General features: G+C 46.2%; 1 protein-coding gene across 7 annotated transcripts in view; it reads left to right on the top strand.

Annotated features, from left to right (window-relative positions):
- The window catches only part of NACC2 (NACC family member 2), a 153,540-nt gene extending 145,778 nt beyond the window's left edge, over positions 1 to 7,762 (top strand). For all 7 annotated transcript variants that reach the window (XM_075905540.1, XM_075905542.1, XM_075905539.1 and 4 more), the window contains exon 6: positions 1,085 to 7,762. In XM_075905540.1, coding sequence (XP_075761655.1) covers positions 1,085 to 1,584 — 500 coding nt within the window. In that variant the 3' untranslated portion in view covers positions 1,585 to 7,762. The remainder of the gene's footprint in view (positions 1 to 1,084) is intronic.
- Positions 7,763 to 19,490: the final 11,728 nt, after the last annotated feature.

Below are 19,490 nucleotides of genomic sequence, written 5' to 3'. Positions count from 1 at the left end.
ACTAGAAGCTGAAAGTTGTGAACTATTTTTTAAGATTTGCTTAATAAATCTCCCCTCACACAACTGCTGTAGAAGCTTGATGGGCCTTCTTGCCCCAATTGCAGACCTCTGGGGCGTGGAAGGAGGTGAACAGGTAGCAAAAGACATTGATATGTGAACATCAGAAATATTAGACTGCATTAATTATTACCGAAGCCAGAGATTGTTTGTGGTGCTTTACAAAGCAAACACTGAGTCCAGGAGAGGGAAGAGCCTTCATGTTATAGGCTTAGACTTGCAATGTGCTTAGCACCTCCCCAGATGCACTCTGCAGATGACCGTCCTGTCCCAATATAATTTTGATAAATAGCCGTGGATGTCCTGAAATCATAATACAGGGCCAAAAGGATTTAGGACAGTGGGGGCCGGGGCCCTCTGCCAGAAAAATCCTGGAGGTTTTAATGTGTATGTAACCCATTTCATTACTGATAGTTAAATGAAGGAGTGAGTTGAATGCCCCCAGTATACAGCGAGCCCTGAATGAAGTAACAACCAAAGACTAGTCACCTGATGCAGACACTGATGAAGTATCTTTACTGTCCTAATACCATCCCATTCGTCACGGCTGTAGAATGCTCTCCTCTCCAATATGTGGCTAGTGATGATTTACCTCTAAATAAATGTCTAGTAAAGCCTTACTAGAAAATGTGACGACAATTCAAGGCATGGAGTTGCCTGTTGGATCATAGTGATACCATCTGGAATACAAACTCTCACGTTTCAGTGCTTAAGCCAGCTGGGATCTGCTTGGGTTTTAGGAATAAATTGCCCCTATGGATACGTTGTCCCATAATGGGTTTTTTTGCACCTTCCTCTATAGCATCTGGAAACGGGATATTGGAGTAGAGCTGAATCAGTGGTCTCATCCAGGATAACAGCTGAGTTCTTGTGATAAAACTATGTTTTGTGCCCGGTATAAACATAGCTGCATGTTGTTATTGTCTTGTGGTGCAGTTCTGAGATGGGACAAAGGCTCTGATCACACAGACGTCTTTGTATTGCTTACTGGAGTAGTCCTCAGTGAAATGTGTCCCTGTCTTTGCAGTGTATTGTCAGAATTTTGCCCCGAGCTTTAAGGAAAGCGAGATGAATGTTATTGCAGCCGACATGTGCACCAACGCCCGACGGGTCCGCAAGCGCTGGCTTCCCAAGATTAAGTCCATGTTGCCAGAGGGAATGGAGATGTACCGCACTGTCATGGGTTCCACAACAAACAGTGTCCCCCTGGATCCAGAATTCCAGCCCAGCACTGCTCAGGTCTTTGAGCAGCGACTTTATGCAGAAAGGAGGAGTGATTCGGGAACGATAGTAGCGTTGAGAACTAACACAGTAAACGCAGATCTAAGCAATGGATCCAACCAATCCTTTGAACAGAGTGAGGATGCCGAAGGGGCTGGCTCTGTTATACAGGAGGCAGCTGGAACAGATGCTGTGGTGTCAGACACCCAAAGCACTCCACAACCTTTTGAACAAGGGTCCGGTTCCACTAGCCGGCCAGAAACTCCAGTGAGAAGACAAGATGGTACTTATGGAGGGACTTTATAAAAGAGAGAAACCATTTTGTGACCTATAAGGGATCTGTAATACTAAAGCTGCTTGCATGCATTACTAATACAAAAAAATGTGATCAAGCCTCTTACCTACTGAACTGCTACTGTTGCCTGAAAAAAATGTGATTTTTATTCTGCTTGTATTTAAAATTTATGAAGGAAATAATCGCATTCGTTACACTGTAAACGACTCGGTCTGTGGAGACCTACTGAAAAAAAATGGGCTCCTTTTTGATATTCCTGAGATTAGTCTATAAGATTGTAGCTTTTCTTTTTTTTTTAAGAAGGGGAGGAAAAAAGCTTGAAACTCCCTGCTGCTGCGCCATCTCATCACCACCCCATGCATTATTCAGCTCCGAAGTAAAGCCATCATTAACTTCTTCCTCTAAAGCAAGTTTTACCGTCACTTAACAGGAAAGAGAGATTGCTAAGGTAGCAGTCGCCTGTCCGTACGACTGGCTCTAACAAGGTGGGGTGGGGAATTGCTAAAAATACTTTTGGTGTTAAATGATCCGCGAGCAGATCCTTAACATTAGTGTTACTAAGCATGATGCTGTAACCAAGGTGAGAGCACTACTCAGTGCCTGTCCACTGATGATTTTGTTTTTCAGTTGCTAATGGATAGGGGTAGCCATACCTTTTCTTTTCTATTTGTGTGAGAAGGGAGGACTGCATGGTGATAGCAGATTGAGTCCCTCGTGTGATATTCTCCTGTAGTATGACTGTCTCTTCTCTCCCGGAGCTCTCCCCCGCCTCTTCCCTTCCCATGGGTCATACCACTGGCCCCCCCTTAATCAGCTTCTACAACCTCCTCTCCTGCTGCCCCCTCTTTTCCCTTGTGACAGTGATGAGAGTGGACAGCCGGTCCACTTGCCAGGCAACCCCTTGGCCACCTCTTTACAAGGCTAATACCCCTTCATCTTTGATTTCAGTCCAATTGCTGAGACAGATTGTAAGAGGATCAGAGAGAAACTGAACTGCAGAAGTGGGAAAGCAGGTAGGTCTAGATGGAGATACTTTTTGTCCTTAAAAATCTTATGGGCAAAGGTGATAGGGGAATGGTGATGAAGTGGAACTGGCAGATAGAGTGAGCCTCTGTGAGGATTCAGTCTTACCTAGGAATGGTTTGAATGAACTTGGTTTCCCGTGATGTGCTTGTGAAGGGGCTTGGAGTGAGGGAGTAATCTGATGTAACTTGTCGGCCTGCTCGGAGTGCACCATTGATCACACCCTCCCTCACGCTGAGGTGCACTTGATAGGGCTGAAGAAAATTAAGATTCCTCTGCAGCCCACCCATCACCTCTGTTAGAATTTCACTGGGCCCTGCAGGAGCCAAAAGTCTACAGTCACTTTCAAGAAGCTAGTTTTCACCGAGCCTCACAACAGATGCATTCAGCCTCTCAAAGGCGCTATTACTGGCAAGAGGAACAGAAAGCCACCTCGCTCTTTACGCTAAACAATAGAAAGCTTTGCTCCAAAGAGACCATACTCGCTTGTGACAGCAACTCTTCCCTCAGTGGGGTCCAGCAAATTCTGATTGGCTTGAGTAGAAATGCCTGGTTTCCCTGACAGCTTTCGCAGTCTGTAAGCTCCTAACACTCCTGCCCAGTGTTGTTAACATTTGAAGTAGATGAAATACAAAGGGAAACAAAAGATCAGATTTGTTCTCATAATTTTTGGTTCTCTCTTTCCATGAAGTTCTTTTTCCTTCTTCCCACTCACGCCAAATACCTCTTCATAGAAAGAGTATCCAGGGGGAATAGTGGATCTCTCTTATCCAAGAAATCCTTTGTGCCCTTCTGGGTACATTTCATGGCATTTGGCCTGCTTGGCCCTGTGTCCAACAAGACAGTTACGCGTGCATTATTACGCAGTAACACACAGCGCATTGTGTTTGACTGTTAGGGCAGGATGCTAAGGGAAGGGGAAGCTGGTAGGGATGCAGGTCTATGTGCAAGTGGCAATGGGAGTTTGTCCTCCAGACAATGGGCAGATGAGTCACCGCTGAGTGCTTTTGTTCTGGAAACGGAAGGTCAGACTAGAGCAGAAATTCCCCCAAGTGACTGTAACCCTTTCCTGAAAGTAATGACCCCACCCCTTCTTTCCTCCCCCCGAGCTTCTACAGACATGTAGAGGGCCCAGCGTGGCACAGCGTTCCCAGCATGCGTGTCCCATCGCCACGCTTCAGACATCCGTTCCACTGTGGTCTTCGTCCTACTTGCAGAGGCGAGAGAGGGTTGAGAGGTTCCCCGGGTGGGAGTCAGGGAGGCTGTGAGTGTGTGCTGAGAGCCAACAGGGAGGCAGGTGTATGTTGACAAGGGAAACCCCAGACGTCCATTGGCATGGAGCTGGTGCTGAACACTGCTGAGTCTGAAATGCTTTTAAGATATTTGTGGGAGGCGGGGGAGGAAGGGGATTGATATGGAAGCCAAATGAGGCTAGTTTTGGTTTTCGTTTTACTTTTGTTTTTACTGTGACTAACATGCCTGCTTGCGAGTTACTTTCCAGTCCTTGGAAATCAAAGTTTGAAACTATGAACAAGTGCCGAGTGCACAGTCACTTCCAGAGGCTGCGGGTGGCCATTTCAAGTTGGTTTGGGCGACTGATTTCACAGACAGCGCTTTGCTCAGAGGGGTACTCCGCTGTGTAAAAGGGGGGAAAGGGGACAACCCAGCCTTTGCCATTTTTTTCTTCAGTACTTGAAGCTGTGTTTGCATCTTACTAGCAAGTTCTCGAACACTTGTGGTGGTCCAACCTCTTTCTCTGAGTAAAATGAGATCCCTTTGCCCTGAATAAAATACACAGTGGGGACTATTCTACCTGACATCTCATGTAGCTCCAAGTTTTGTATGATTTCAGTCTGGCTCTTTTAGATGTAATGGAGCTGGTATTCTGCCTTCCCCAGTCACATGGATCAGTGCCCTTAAGACCTATGCAAAGTGGTGTGGTTAGGTGAATATTGTTTGTGTGTATTAAAGAGTTGGGCATTCACAGGCCGTATTTGCACTTTGCCCACCTCTGCAAATAAAAATTTTCCTCTTGCTATGTTTGCAAGGCCCTTCTCTTATCCACGCCCAGTCCAGAGCTTGCTCTGTGTGCATGGTTTATCTGTGTGGCTGGCAGAATATCACACGGAGTATGCACCTTTTGAGCTGCATGGTATATTGGTGCTTATGTACCACTTGTCAGGATACGGCCCTAGGAACAAATCTTATTAGGGACCATAGAACTAGGCTTGCATGGGGCTGCTTTTTTCAAGGAATTGATTGGTCCAGTTCTTTAGCCATTTCACTGTCACCCTCGGTAAATGCTGACAATCTGTCTTGAGTAAACTGATCGAAACCTCATGGTAGGCTGTCCCATTTGACAGAGGGCCGGGGGGGTGGGGGACAGTCAGCAGCGTTCTCTGTTCTCACTGTAAAACTTTCAGCTACTTGGCAAAGTTCACTCCAAGTGAGCAACTTCGCTAAGTCAGAAATGACATGAGCTGGGAAATAGAGAGATTTAAGTCCCTGCTTTACATACCTGCCCATGGAGGATTCGGTCCTCTAATCAGAATGATCGTTTAAGTACTGCCTATCCCTTTACTTATTTTTCAAAATGATACCGAACATTCCCTCCTTCTTTGGTATGGCCCTTGTAGTGTTTGGCAAATTGAACCCTCCCTCTGAGACTCACAGTTAGTTAAAGCTCTTCTGGACCAACCGAACCACAAATGAAGTGCACGTAATATCCTGAATTGGGAGACCCTAGACGGAATTAGCAGCAGAAGTACTTGAATGATTTAGAATGGCTTAGGACAGAGAATCTGAAGAGAGTAGAGTTGCACAGTGGAAAAAAATATATATTTTTATATCTAGCACAACTTCCTGTAATTTCTTTTATTTTTATTTTATTTTTATTTTAAATTAGGAAGGCAAACTTTGAAAATGTGAAAGGGGAAGGTTGGTTTTTTTTTTTTTCCTTATCTGGTAGATGAGGGCAAGCATTTTGCACTAATGTTTCCTGTGTGTGAAGGATTAATGATATGTTTGAAAATGTATATGGATGATGATTGTATTCTTTGGAGGGAAAATAATCCCTTTAAAATACTGAATGTAAAGTGATAACAGAGCAGTCCAATGATTGTATGGGGCTTTCCTGAGTGCCTTAGAATTTTTTGATCATTTTCCCCAGGAAAACAGATTAAGAAAATCAGATCATAACCAAATCCCCCCTCCTCTTTGTTTACGACACCCTCTTAAATCATAGAATTTGGGGCTGCTTTATAATGTGAATATGAAACTGCATTCATCTAGCTCTGGTAGTACGAATCGAAGCATCAGTATTTATGGTATGTCTGCACCTTTTATTCGTATGCTTGACTATTAGCAATATTACATGTATATTATATATCTAAAGTTATATCAAGCACCTTTTGAAAAAAAACTGAATGGCATTTAAGCTTACAAGTTATATGCAGTTGCCATCTGGTATAGAACCCAGACTCTCTCCTCCTTTGCTAGCTCAAATTAAAAAACAATGTCCTGATGGCAGTTGCTGTGCCTGTGTAGAAAGGTAGCATGACCTTCTACTGTCTCTCTATCCACCCTGTGTTAATACTATGCAATTCCAGTTTTAGCAAAAATTGGTCGTGGAAATATCAGCATATGATGGGGTTTGACAAGCTGATTGGCAGTCGCACCATGCACCTTGTTACGGCAAGGTTGAATCAATGCCAAGCCGTCAATTTATTGTAGGTTGCCCAATCTTTCTGGGCCGCTGCCTCCTCACATATGCCGGTGTAAATCAGTAGCAACTCCACTGCGTTACATGGCATTGTACTGGTGGAAGACCAGTGGAAGTGAAAAGAAAATCAGTCCATCATTTTTTCCTGAGAATGCTGCTCTCTGGGTCACTAGGAAAAACATGTGAAGAAATTCACCGTAGGGTCTCAAAAAACGGAAAGTAGGTCCATTTGGCCTAGCATTGTGGACTGCTTGTTTTGATAATTCCTTAGCAAATGTAAACTTTTTGCAGTCTGTTTGTGCTGGACACCTCCTAAGGGGACTAGAATGATTGCTCTATAAATTCCCACTGTATTCACACACGATCGTATACACTTTACTCGTTCTCTTTCCTCTTATTTATTCTCTTGCATTGTGCAGTGCTTTAACGTGGAAAGAGAAACAAAGGGTTAAGCTCATCTTATTCCAATCTTTCTTGAACATCGACACAAAACTGGAATTGTTCCCTGTTTAACACATGTTTAAAGGACCATAGCATTCTAGACATGGTATTCTGCAAAGGACTGATGTGTTTCCGCAGTCATTTTACTGCTAAGGTTTTGTTCAGATTGCTTGTTTTTATGGAAATATCTTGCTGCAAGTGGAGAAGGGTGTATGGCCCATTAACCAGCTGAAAACTAAGAGACAACCCCTGTTTGCTTCTACTGGCAGTAAATCCTAAACAGAAAATTGAGAGTTCATATCTGTCTTGGGCTTCAACTACTGTTTCAAAGTGTTCCTGCTGTATAAATTCGTCATTATGTCAACAAGCCAGCCCCAGACATGATTATTACCATGCCCAAGATATTCAGGGCTTGCTATGAGATGGTTATAAAAATGATGGCTTTAAAAAAAGTAAATACAAAAAAATGTTGAAGTCTAAAGCACTCGAATTGGAAAACCTTCAAGTGTTCTGATCAGTTTCTTCCATTCTACGCGTTTTGCACACGATTGTGATTTTTATGTCAAAATAAAAGCCAAAACTTGCAATACTATTTTTAGCAGACAAAAAACACACACACAAAAAAAGCCGAAGTATAAATGTATAAATATTTTTGACTTGAACATTTGGATGGCACTTGATTCAAATAGAACATTAATCCTTTGGACAGAATGTTTGGAAAAGAGACTTAAAGTACAAGGTTGTTTTTAAAGAGTCTGTATAGGGTATTAAGTAGTACTGTAATTCATGACTGTTAAAAACCTTTCTGTGCTGTAAGAAAAATTTCACAGTACCACTGAGTTATGTTTATCAACTGTCTCAGCCACAAAAGACGCTAGCTTTTTTAAATTGTGCATTATTCACTAGTATTTATGTGCTGTTACTCCGTATAGTTAAGACTGTTATTTTGTAGCCATGGCTGACACGATGTATCAGTAACTAAAATAAATAAATAACCCCCAAGAGTTCGGAGTGTGCTCATAGCTGTTTTCATATGATGAGAAATCCATTAAAAAAAGAATCCAATGTGATCATTAATTGTAAAATTCATATTTACAAAATAATAAAGTAAATTAAATTAAAAGTTCTTCTGTGTCTTATTTTCCCCTCCCCTTTTGTAATATGGACACACAGGTTGGCTAGTAACCATGAGTGGTGGGTTAGCAGTAGAGGTGAGAAATCTCAGGTGACTGCATGGTTGTCTTTTTTTTGCATCTCAGCTTTGAAAAAATGACTCAAGTCTTGTGCTGGGCTGAGGAGCTAATAAGTGCAAAGAAAAAGAGCAGATGGGCAGCAAAATGACGGCAAGTTTTCCGTGTCCAGCTGTAAGTATCTGATCCGAATCCACTGAAATCAGTGGAAAGATTCCCATTGGCTTTCTATGCACTTCATAAAATCCTGCAATGTGAAAAATAGTGTTCTGCATTCTAATCTCTGCCCCATGCTTGTAATAGGCCTGAATCGTCCATTCTTAAAATTAAATAATAAAAGAAAAGCTATGTAGGCAATGACTGCTAGTGGCATGAAGTTACAAAAATCCCAAATGTGTGCAATCTAGCAGTGCTGAGGACCCACAGGAATTGTATAGCGTTGTGCGTTTGAGTGGCCGTATGCAGGGCCTGATTATCCATTAGGCAAAATAGGCACAATGCCTAGGACCCACGCAAAAGTTAAGGGCCGACAAAATGTAGGGCCTACAAAAAAATCATGATGGACTTGAAAATAAGAAGACAGCTAAATGAAACTTAATAATTTGCTATCTTTAGTCAACACACCACACACAGGTAGAACATATTTACTATTAGGCATATAGGTGATAGGGCATTTCTCCCTTTATATATTTATATATAATCTAAAATTAAAGGCCTACTGTTATGAGAGTGCCTAAGGCCTACGAAAGCCATAATCAGGCCATGGGTGTATGAAACCTGCTGTGCACTACACACTATCTGAATGGGTGTAAGGAGGCTTGTGCCCTGCTCACACCTGCTTTCCCTAGATTTCTTCCCCGTGCTACCAGAGGAAAGGTTGGCATTTTTCTTTATAGCTGCTCCCTCCCGAATCTGCCACTGATTCAGTGCGTACCTGTTAACTGCGGCCTGCCTCAGTTTACCCACCTATAAGTGATATTTCCTTTCCAAACAAGCTGTTTGCGGTTTATTTCAAAAGTACTTCTGATGGAAAGGGGTAGAAATGTGCTGTTGCTATAACTTACGACTGAAGAGCGGCTTCTAGATAATGTGTCCTTCACGAATCTGGTCGGTCTCTCTGCTGTTTGCTTCTGGAGTTGTTTGCCATGATGATCTGGATGATCTGCACCACAGGTGCCGTCTCTGGGACACCATGATGCAGCACTGAGTTTGATATTGAACTTTACATTGCACCGTTGCTACTCACTGCGGAGACTTTGCATTTTCTGAGAGGGGAGGGTTTTATGATCCTGTGTGTGGGTGGGTACCTGCCTCTGGGAAACAAGCTTACAGATTCAGCTACAGTATCTACAAAGGAGAGTGTACTACATGGTGAGACTGATAAATGTGTCATGTTTGGGGGTGTTATATAGATTCCAGCCATGAGAAATAGCACCTTAAAAATTAGCATTTGTCAAGTCAATGTTTCTTCAGACTTGGTTTTACTGACGATTATCTCACACTTCCCTGCACACCACCATGGTTTTTTATTTGCTGCACCATTTTCTATGGAAATAACTTAAGTATCAGACTCTTATTTTTAAAAGAATTGAAGTCGCTAGTCCCCAAACTTACTACCTGACTGTCCGATTCAACTGAGGTCAAAAAGGGAGTCTGAAAATTGGCTTCTTTGCTTCACTGAGCGCTTTATGCTGATTCATAGAAGAAAATGTCAAACATTTTCCAAAAACACAGACATCTGAATTACTTTTGTTGGGACAGGAGCAGCATTTGGAGTGTGTGTGCAAAACAGGCTCTTAACAGGATCTGCACACGGTGGAGCGCACAGTGGAGTCCAACTTGGAAAATCAAGACAATTCCCTCCTGGGTCCCTGCCTTGAGTTCTGGTTCAGGTTGGTCGTGTTAGATTGCTCAGTGTGCTCTATCTGAAATTAATTTACGATGTGTCAGTCCGGTTCTCTAGTGCAGTGGTTCTCAACAAGGGGGACGTGTACCCCGGCAGTACATAGCGGTTTTCAAGGGGGTACCCCTTCTTATCTAGATATGTGCCTAGTTTTACGATAGACCACCTAAAAAAGTGCTAGCAAAGTCAGTTCAAACTAACATGTCACACGACTGCTCTATATACTGTCCACTGAAATGGAAGCACAGTAAAAAGAAGATTAAGGGGGGGACATGATAGCGGTTTTCAAATATCTAAAAGGGTGTCACAAGGAGGAAGGAGAAAATTTGTTCCTCTTGGTTTCTGAGGACAGGACAAGGAGTAATGGGCTTAAAGTGCAGCAGGGGAGGTTTAGATTGGACATTAGGAAAAAATTCCTAACTGTCAGGGTGGTCAAATATTGGAATAAATTGCCAAGGGAGGTGGTGGAATCTCCCTCTCTGGAGATATTTAAGAACAGGTTAGATAGACATCTGTCAGGGATGGTGTAGACGGAGCTTGGTCCTGCCTTGAGGGCGGGAGGCTGGACTCGATGACCTCTCGAGGTCCCTTCCAGTCCTATTATTCTATGATTCTATGATCTGTATTTCAATTGATTTATAATTATGCGGTAAAATGAGAAGTCGGCTGTTTTTCAGTAGTCGTGTGGCTGTGACACTTCTGTGTTTTTATGGCTGATTTTGTAGGCAAATAGTTTTGAGGAGAGCTGAAATGGGGGGAGGGGGAACACAGGACAACTCAACAGCCATCTGGAAAGATTGGGAACCACTGGTCCAGTGGATAGGTAGTAAACCAGCACCCATTCATACCATGCCAGATTAAGATGCAGCAAGCTGTAGCAATTGTTTGTTAGCAGTGGGTGGCACAACAGGCATTCCTGCAATTGATGGCGCTTGTGAATGCCTCTGAGGTGGAGGGCAACCAAAATGGGGAGGGGGCTGGAGCACAAGACTTGCGAGGAGAGGCTGAGGGATTTAGGCTTCTTTAGTCTAGAGAAGAGTGAGGGGGGATTTGAGAGCAGCCTTCAACTTCCTGAGCAGGAGGTCCAAAGAGGATGGAGAGAGGCTGTTCTCAGTGGTGACAGAACGAGGAGCAATGGGATCAAGTTGCAGTGGGGGAGGTCTAGGTTGGAGATTAGGAAAAACTATTTTCCTGGGGGGGGTGAAGCACCGGGCTGGGTTCCTTAGGGAGGGGGTGGAATCTCCATCCCTAGAGGTGTTTAAGTCCCGGCTTGGCAAAGCCCTGGCTGGGATGATTGAGTCGGGGTTGGTCCTGCTTTGGGCAGGGGGCTGGACTTGATGACTCCTGAGGTCTCTGCCCGCCCTGTGTGTCAATGAAACCTCGCTGCTTTCCACTCCAAGTGCAAGAAGCACCCGCTCTGATCTCCTTTCTCTGCTAGACACAGAGTAGCATCCCCATTTAAGGAAACTACCAAAACAAACCCCTCCACTGCAACACAGCTCTCCGCCTGGGGAGAGTATGAGAGAGAGAACAAACCACGGGGCTCAAATGTTAGCCTGCTGCTTAATGCACTGCTGGGAGGTGCTTGGAGGTTACAATGATCATGGTGGCGTGAGAGAGACCAGACTCGCATGGAGACTGAACCAATGAGAAGCTGAATGGTTGCACTTGCTTTTCACAGTTTCCTCTGTTTGCTTTGCTGCTTGCATTTCTCTCAGCAAGGACGATGAAAATCGAGGAAGTTGGTAGCAGTGTATAGTCGCATCTCCTTGTCCCTACCGTGGCAGAGTTTGGGCTGCAGACAATGAAGGAGGAAATAATCATTTGTTTGCACAAATCTCCGTTGATGCCTGAACTTAGAGAAATCGTTCAGACGTTTCCATTGGTCTTGGGGTTTTGTATAAATCTCTTTTATAAATTGAGAGCCAACGTTCTGAGTCTCTTTATGGATGGAGTTCTCGTCACACTAATGCTTTGGTAGCGGACTATAATTCTGCTTTGATTAAATTTGGCATAGCAAGGGAACACACAAGTAGGGCAGTACAGGCGCTCCCCATGTGATATTTTACCTTGAGGATCATGCAAGACATAGGTGTGAATTATCAGACTGCATGGCAAGTGTCTATAGTAGGAGCGGCAGGTGTCATAGGCAAGGGAAGGTTTTGCTTTCCCCAACTGCAAGCCTGGCCCCGCCCAGACTCCGCCCCCAGAAGGCCTGCTGTAGGAGTACTGAAGGGCGGGTGCTCGGAGGAAAGTTGCCCATGTTGCTTAGTGGTACAACGCTACTCGACAGTGTACAGAGGTACACAGAGGAGTAAACCTTTGCAGGATTTGGCTCTAAGGGTATGTCTACACTTGCAGCCTAATTCAAAATAGGGCTGCAAATGTAGGCATTCAAAATTGCAAATCAAGCCTGGGATTTAAATATCCCGCGCTTGATTTGCATCTTCCCAGCTGGGCGCCATTTTTGAAATTGACAAGCCCAGAATAACTGCCCACGTCTACACACGGCAGTGAAATGGGCATTCAAAATAAAGCCCTATTTCGAAATACCTGTTAAACCTCATTGCAGGAGGAATAACAGGTATTTCAAAATAGGGCTTTATTTCGAACGCCCATTCCATTGCCGCATGTAGACGCAGTTATTCCGGGCTCATCAATTAAAAAAAAAATGGTGCCCGGCCGTGAAGATGCAAATCAAGCGCGGGATATTTAAATCCCAGGCTTGATTTGCAATTTCGAATGCCTACATTTGCAACCCTATTTTGAATTAGGGTATGTCTATACTTGCAGCCTAAGGGTGTGTCCAGACTCCATGCCTCCGTCGACGGAGGCATGTAGATTAGCCAGATCGGAAGAGGGAAATGAAGCCGCGATTAAAATAATCGCGGCTTCATTTAAATTTAAATGGCTGCCCCGATCTGCCGATCAGCTGTTTGTCGGCAGATCGGGAGAGTCTGGACGCGATGCCCCGACAAAGAAGCCTTTCTTCATCGACACAGGTAAGCCTCGTGAAACCAGGTTTACCTGTGTCGATGAAGAAAGGCTTCTTTGTCGGGGCATCGCGTCCAGACTCTCCCGATCTGCCGACAAACAGCTGATCGGCAGATCGGGGCAGCCATTTAAATTTAAATGAAGCCGCGATTATTTTAATCGCGGCTTCATTTCCCTCTTCCGATCTGGCTAATCTACATGCCTCCGTCGACGGAGGCATGGAGTCTGGACACAGCCTAAGAGTGCAAACTAGTACTGGCGAGTGTAAACAAAGCAACAACAAAAAAACATTTATTAGGGCTGGGGAGAATTTGGCATTAAATTCATAACCAAGAGCATGAACAGGTAGGCTCAAATGTGAGTCTAGTTCTTGAAACATGATTCCTTTAAAAAACAAACAAACAAAAACACCATGAGCAGGACAGGCTGTGAGAACTAGAATTCTGTTCTCTGTAAACTTTGTCTTGTTTTTTCCTCCCTAGCCCAACTGGCCCCAGAATTGTTGAAATGCTGCATTTCCTCTCGTTAGCCAAAATACATTTCAACAATTAAAATGAAAACCCACCCAAGCCCACGAGCATTTGGGATTTCATTTAATTTCATCCCTATGCGGGAAGAACGCAACCTTGGATTCTTATGTACGACGTATGCTGCTGAGGGCTGTAAACCATTTCAGACTGATTTATTCTAAATGAGCTGGTATAATCAGAATTTTCCTTATGAGCAGCTTTCTTGCAAACGTCAGTATTTCAGCAAAACCATCATATGGCTGCTCCAGTATTTCAAACTGATTACTTATAAACACCATTTCTAAAATTAGGTCTTTGGTGTGCGCTTTTGGGAGAGTGGGTGTATTATGATCTGCAGAATATAAAAAGATAAATGAGTTATTTAACAAAGTAAACGATGTCACTGGAGAAATCTGGAGAGAGAAAAAGGGGGGGGAGGGAGTTGGCCTTTTTTAAACAGCCATATAATGTTCGGTTCATTATGCTGTAGAAATTTGATAAGCTTGAAATGGGCTTGGCCAGATCCCTAGCCCAGCCCAGACAAACTGTTGGAACCCTCCCGCTGCAGCTAGGAAAAAGGTTTCTTCCTCTTAGCAGTAGTAGCGTGGAATGTCTGGCCTTCCTGTGCCTGTCGCAGGGAGACCGAAGAGCTGTGATTTGCGTCGATTGTGCAAGATCAGCAATGCCGTACCACGTACCAGGACAGCAGGTGAAAGGAGCAGACGGCAGGTCTACAGGCAAAGGCCCCCTTTCTTTATTGGCATGGCAGCAGTCCCTGAAGGACCCTGCCTTGAGGCACTTACAGGCTGCGTAGACAAAGACTCTGTGGGGAGGCGACTTGACCAAGGATGCGCAGCAGGTCAGTGGCAGAGTTGGGGCTAGAGCTCAAGTCTCCTGAGTGCCAGTCAAGGTCTGTCGCCTGGACTTTGACCTCCACAGCAGCCCTGGGAGCCACATGAAACTGCCCTTATGTAGAGTGAGTGTGCCAGAGCCTCCCCTTCTACGCCCCTCATTCCTGAGGACCGCCCCTTCCCTCCAGGCCTCACCCATGCCCCGCCCCTTCCATTGAGGCTTTTCCCCTTCCCTCTGAGGCTCCCCCCTCCCACCATTCTCTTTTCTTTCACTCTCCCTTGTCACTTGCTGCTCTTCCTCTCTCCTCTCCGCTCTTCCCCTCCTTGCATGGGTCACCTGTATACTGGGCCACCCATGGGGGGGCACAGAGAGCAGCTGCCCCAGGGCCTAGTGATTTAAAAGGGCCTGGGGGGGGGGGCGCATCCGCCACTGCTGTGCCTTGGCAGCGACTGGAGCCCTGGGCTCTTTAAATCGCCGCCAGAACTGCACTGAAAGGGCTGGGTGGGAGGGGCTAATTCCAGCCCCACCCCTTCCACCCGAGGCCCTGCCTCTTCTGGAGGGCTGAGAGCCAGCCACTCCCACCCCGGGCCTGGGGAGGTCTGGTTCCTGCAAAGCCAGGGCTGAGAGCTGCAGCCCCAGCTGAGTTCAGGCTGGCATGGGTGATGACTCAGCACCTCCCTTCCCCCACTGCTGGCAGTAACTGGACTCCAGGTGCCCGCGTGGTCGATCTGACCAGATGCCACCAGGCCCCTTTTACAACCAGGCTTTCTGGTCAAAACCCAGACCCCTGGCCACCCTGCCCTTACCCAGTGGGCTGGGGCCACGCCCTGACTTGCCACTCCCTGGGTATTGGAAGGAACGTGCCCCCCTACCCCAGTGTACATTCAACCAGGCCCCTCTCCATGTTAATTTAGCCCCATGGGCATGGGGGTCGGTGAAGGTAGGACTTCGGGAGGCAGGGCCCCACCCCCAGCCCTGCCCCTTCTGCCGAGGCCTTGCTCCCACAGGAGCCAAGCCGCCTTCCTGCCCCTCCACGGGGAGGCAGGGCAGTGCGCCCCCTTGCCACGGGGAGAGGAGAGAGGATGGCCAGGCAGGGGTGTGACCACAGCCTCTCCAGCTCCGGAGCACTGGAGAGGGCAGGGACTGGGGGCAGCAGGGTGGAGTCTGGGCGGGGCCAGGCTGGTGGTTTGGGAAGGCAAAGCCTTCCCCTGCCTCGCATACCAGCCACCCATGGAACTGAAGGGAAAGATGCCTCCAACGGGGATCTCTGCTTCCAAGTCGCCTCCCCGGCTGTGGACTTGTTCCTTGCCGACGACCTGCTGTAGAATGGCCTGCGCTCACAAGGGCTGAGGCTCAGCATTGGGGCTCGAAGGGGTTTCCTGGGAAATGTGAGCTCCGGGCCGCATCACGCTGCAGAACCCTGCAATATTTTCCACTCTCGTGATCACTAGCAGCATGAATATGCATGATGTCACATTCACATGATTCCCACGCATACATTAAGCGCAGGCAGAGGAGTTAGGAGGGAGCCCAGCTTCAGGCTGTTCACATGCACGTATCGTATTTCACTCGTTAGACGGTTTTTTTGGCAGAGAGGCTAGAATGAGCCAGACAGTTTATAACTTGGCCTCTCCCAAAAGTTTATCACTGTTTTATGCGGCCACCAGTTCATAATGTTCCATCCAACGGGCTGAGTTTTACATTCCCCATCTCAGAAGTGACTGCGCCACGTGAAAACTCTACAGCTTGTGCTTCACGTTGAAAAGCACCACAGACAACCACACATCCTCCCCCACTGGCTGGCTCGTGGTTTCACGTGGACACCTTCAAGCATGTGTAGAAGTGGCTGCCTCTTCCTCTGCCCGCATGCTCGTTCTGTGCTGTCGGAGCCACGTTCACTGATGTCACGGACCGATGGTTGATTTTACTCCTGTTAACTCTGCAGAGGCAAAATAGCTAGTGGAGGAGCCGGATTCTCTTCTGACACAGGCTACAGCTTGACTAAATGAACTAAATTCCGGATGCAGAATCTTTGCTTTCCGAGGTGCAGACACTGTTCTCCGCTGCAGGTTAACCCCCCTGTAATACAGCTACACGCTTCCTTGCTAAATGGGTGAGCAGAAGGAGAGAGAAGTCTTGTGTGACAGCTAGATGGACTGCCTGCATTTCACCAGGCTCCCCCTACTTCGTCCCACCGACAGCTGCTCTAAACTTTTCTTGGTGGCTTGACCGACTCTCCTTCTGTGGCATAGCCCGGGGTCGCCACTCCTCCAGAAACCTGTCCTGCTTCCCTCAGTGTCGAGACCTCTGCTGCTTCTCCCTACCCTACCAGCCACATCTCCTTTTCCTCAGCCACAGGGAACATCATCTCTTTTTCCTCAGTCACTGGTGAAAATTGGCTTTTCAATCAACGTGAAATTGTTCACGGGGAGCTCTTGTCTGGGTCAAAACGTTTCTGATTTTTGAGGCAGAACCAAACTTTTTTGAGTAAACATTTTTAGCTTTTGGGGTTTTTTTTGGACATTTGAAACTTATTTGACACCTTTTTTTTTCTTATTGAAAAGGGTTGTTGAAAAACATTCTTTATTAGACTTGGGTGTCATATTTTTTAAATCCAAAGCCACACATTTTTGCAGCAAATTAAAAAACAGAGTTTCCATAAATTCTTCTGGAGAATAATTGGTGTTTTTTAACCTCCCCACAGAAAGGCAAAGCTCAGTTTGCAGTGTGCAAGCTGCCCCCACATTTCAAATAGATCACAGGGCTGACAGGCAGAGAAACCATTGGCCACGGCAAGCTAAACACGTGTGATCAGGACTCAACAGCCATAGAGCCTCGTGGTGTGGCATGCTCCCAAGCATGTTCCAGGCTGCTGAACTAGAATTTATTTACAGATTTGACACCGTTACCCTGAGCTTGAATAAACTTACAAAGCCAATTTCCCCTGCCTTTAACATCCACGTTTTCACATCCAAAGCTCTGAATGGGACACATCCAACCCACTTAATTAGCCTCATTAACACTGGTCCTACAATTGACAGGTACTTCTTTTGCTGTTTATATATATCTTTGATTCTATTATTTCCACTCCAGCTCATCTGAGGAAGTGGGTTTTACCCACGAAAGCTCATGATCCTATATATTTTTGTTAGTCTGTAAAGTGCCACACTTGGGCTATGTCTAGACTGGCATGATTTTCCAAAAATGCTTTTAACGGAAAAGTTTTCCGTTAAAAGCACTTGCAGAAAAGAGCGTCTAGATTGGCACGGACGCTTTTCCGCAAAAGCACTTTTTGTGGAAAAGTGTGCGTGCCAATCTAGACGCGCTTTTCCGCAAAAAAGCCCCGATCGCCATTTTCGCAATCGGGGCTTTTTTGCGCAAAACAAATCTGAGCTGTCTACACTGGCCGTTTTGCGCAAAAGGACTTTTGCCCGAACGGGAGCAGCACAGTATTTCCGCAAGAAGCACTGATTTCTTACATGAGATCGTCAGTGTTCTTGCGGAAATTCAAGCGGCCAGTGTAGACAGCTGGCAAGTTTTTCCGCAAAAGCAGCTGCTTTTGTGGAAAAACTTGCCAATCTAGTCACAGCCTTGTAGTTTTCCATGTACTGCCATTTATAGGCCTGATCCTCAGCAAAATCAGGGCTCAATGTTCCATCCTGTAGGTGCTTGTCTATACTGGGAAATTTATCAGCACAAGTGTACTGGTATCCTCATACCTCCGCATTATACCAGTAGCATCCCCGCTTACTGCTTTGTCTGGCTCAGTTCATACGGCTTCCAAAGAGAGGCGTGGCATGTTCAGTCCTGCCCAAGATCACCTGTTCCAAAGGAGCTTGTGACCTGCACTTTGATGTCGGCTAGGAACTCATCAGTGGCTGGCCACTGTGGTACAATTCAGGATGATGGAGAATTTGCAGCGTCAACTCCCCAAGAAGCCACGACCATCATAACAGACTGGAGTGAAGACCCAGCTGGGGAAAGCAAGGCCCAGCCCCGCCCCGTCCCGTCAGCCACCTCCTTCCGTGGTGCCACTCCCCTCCCAACTCCAACCCTGAAGCCTGATCCTTCTTGGCCACGTGGAAGGCTGGCACTGCCACGCTGCAGCCCCCAGCCGACCAGGGAGCCTGAGCAGTTTTGAGAAGGCAATGCCTTCCCTTGCCTCCATTACCTACGAGCACAGAAGCGCATTGGCAGAGCTGGCAGAGCTTAGCAGAACAGTGCTGCAGGCAAGGACTGAGGTCTACCTGAGGAGGGGTGGAGGAGCAGAAGGGCAGGATAAGATGCATGTGGAGAAATCTGTGGGGATCCTTGTGCTTATCTGGCTCCTGGCTATACTAATATTCTCCTCCCACTTCCTGTGGCATCAGATTCCACCACAGATTTGAAGGGCGTGGGGTTGCTTTCTTTCCCTCTTAGATGCTTTGCTGTAATGGCAGTGGATTTACAGAAGAAAGAATCTGATGCTGAAAGGGACCCACTTCAGCAAGTCTTCCGCGTCTTGGGACTCCTTCCTGAAGAAAAAACCACGAGGAGCCCTATGGCACCTTAAAGTGGTTTTTGCCCACAAAAGCTGATGCCCACGTAATCGGTTAGCCTCTAAGGAGCCACAGGACTCCTCGTTTTCACAGCTACAGACTCACAGGGTGACCCCTCTGAGACTTGTTCGGAAGGAAAGGCAGTAGAGGTTTGCAGCCACGAAAACGTTCCCCCGTCAGTGAGCAAAGTGCTTCCCCCACACCATGTTGGATCTCTTCTCGAGGCTGTTCGGTGTCCCTCTTTTAATACATTCAATCATGATAATGTAGTATTACAGCCATGTCTGAAATTACCATGCACCATGCTCCCAAGAGAGCCCTGTAATTGACTAACAACTGGAGATGAAAGATGAGGAGAGAGAGACCTGCCATGCAGGAGATAAATTAGAGAGCTGAAGATTCTTGAATTTCCAGGAAAAAAAAAATCATTTTTTCAAAGCTTGGCAATGACCAGTCACCCCCTGACTCCCCCCAAAAATGAAAAGCAAAACTGACTGGCAATTGTTCCATCCATTACAGTCTCTGCTCAGCTGCAAAGACTCTGGCTGCCTCTTGGTGGGAGGATGCAGGGGGAGGTTTGGTTGCTGAGTGCTCAGCTTTTCGCCCAGTGAGGTGCAAAACCAGAGAGCAGTTTGGGCTTTGCTTTAAGTGTTGGCTCGGCACAACTCTCTTGACCACCCAAACTGTGTACCCGCTCCCCCAGTGGATGGTCTCTTGAAGAAGCTGATTGGGGGAGATCATGCTGG

The sequence above is a fragment of the Pelodiscus sinensis genome, chromosome 22 (genome assembly GCF_049634645.1).
Source record: "Pelodiscus sinensis isolate JC-2024 chromosome 22, ASM4963464v1, whole genome shotgun sequence".
In the NCBI taxonomy this organism is placed as follows: domain Eukaryota; kingdom Metazoa; phylum Chordata; order Testudines; family Trionychidae; genus Pelodiscus; species Pelodiscus sinensis.
Note: the sequence above shows the minus strand (reverse complement) of the source record. Positions and strands in the feature narration are given on the sequence as shown.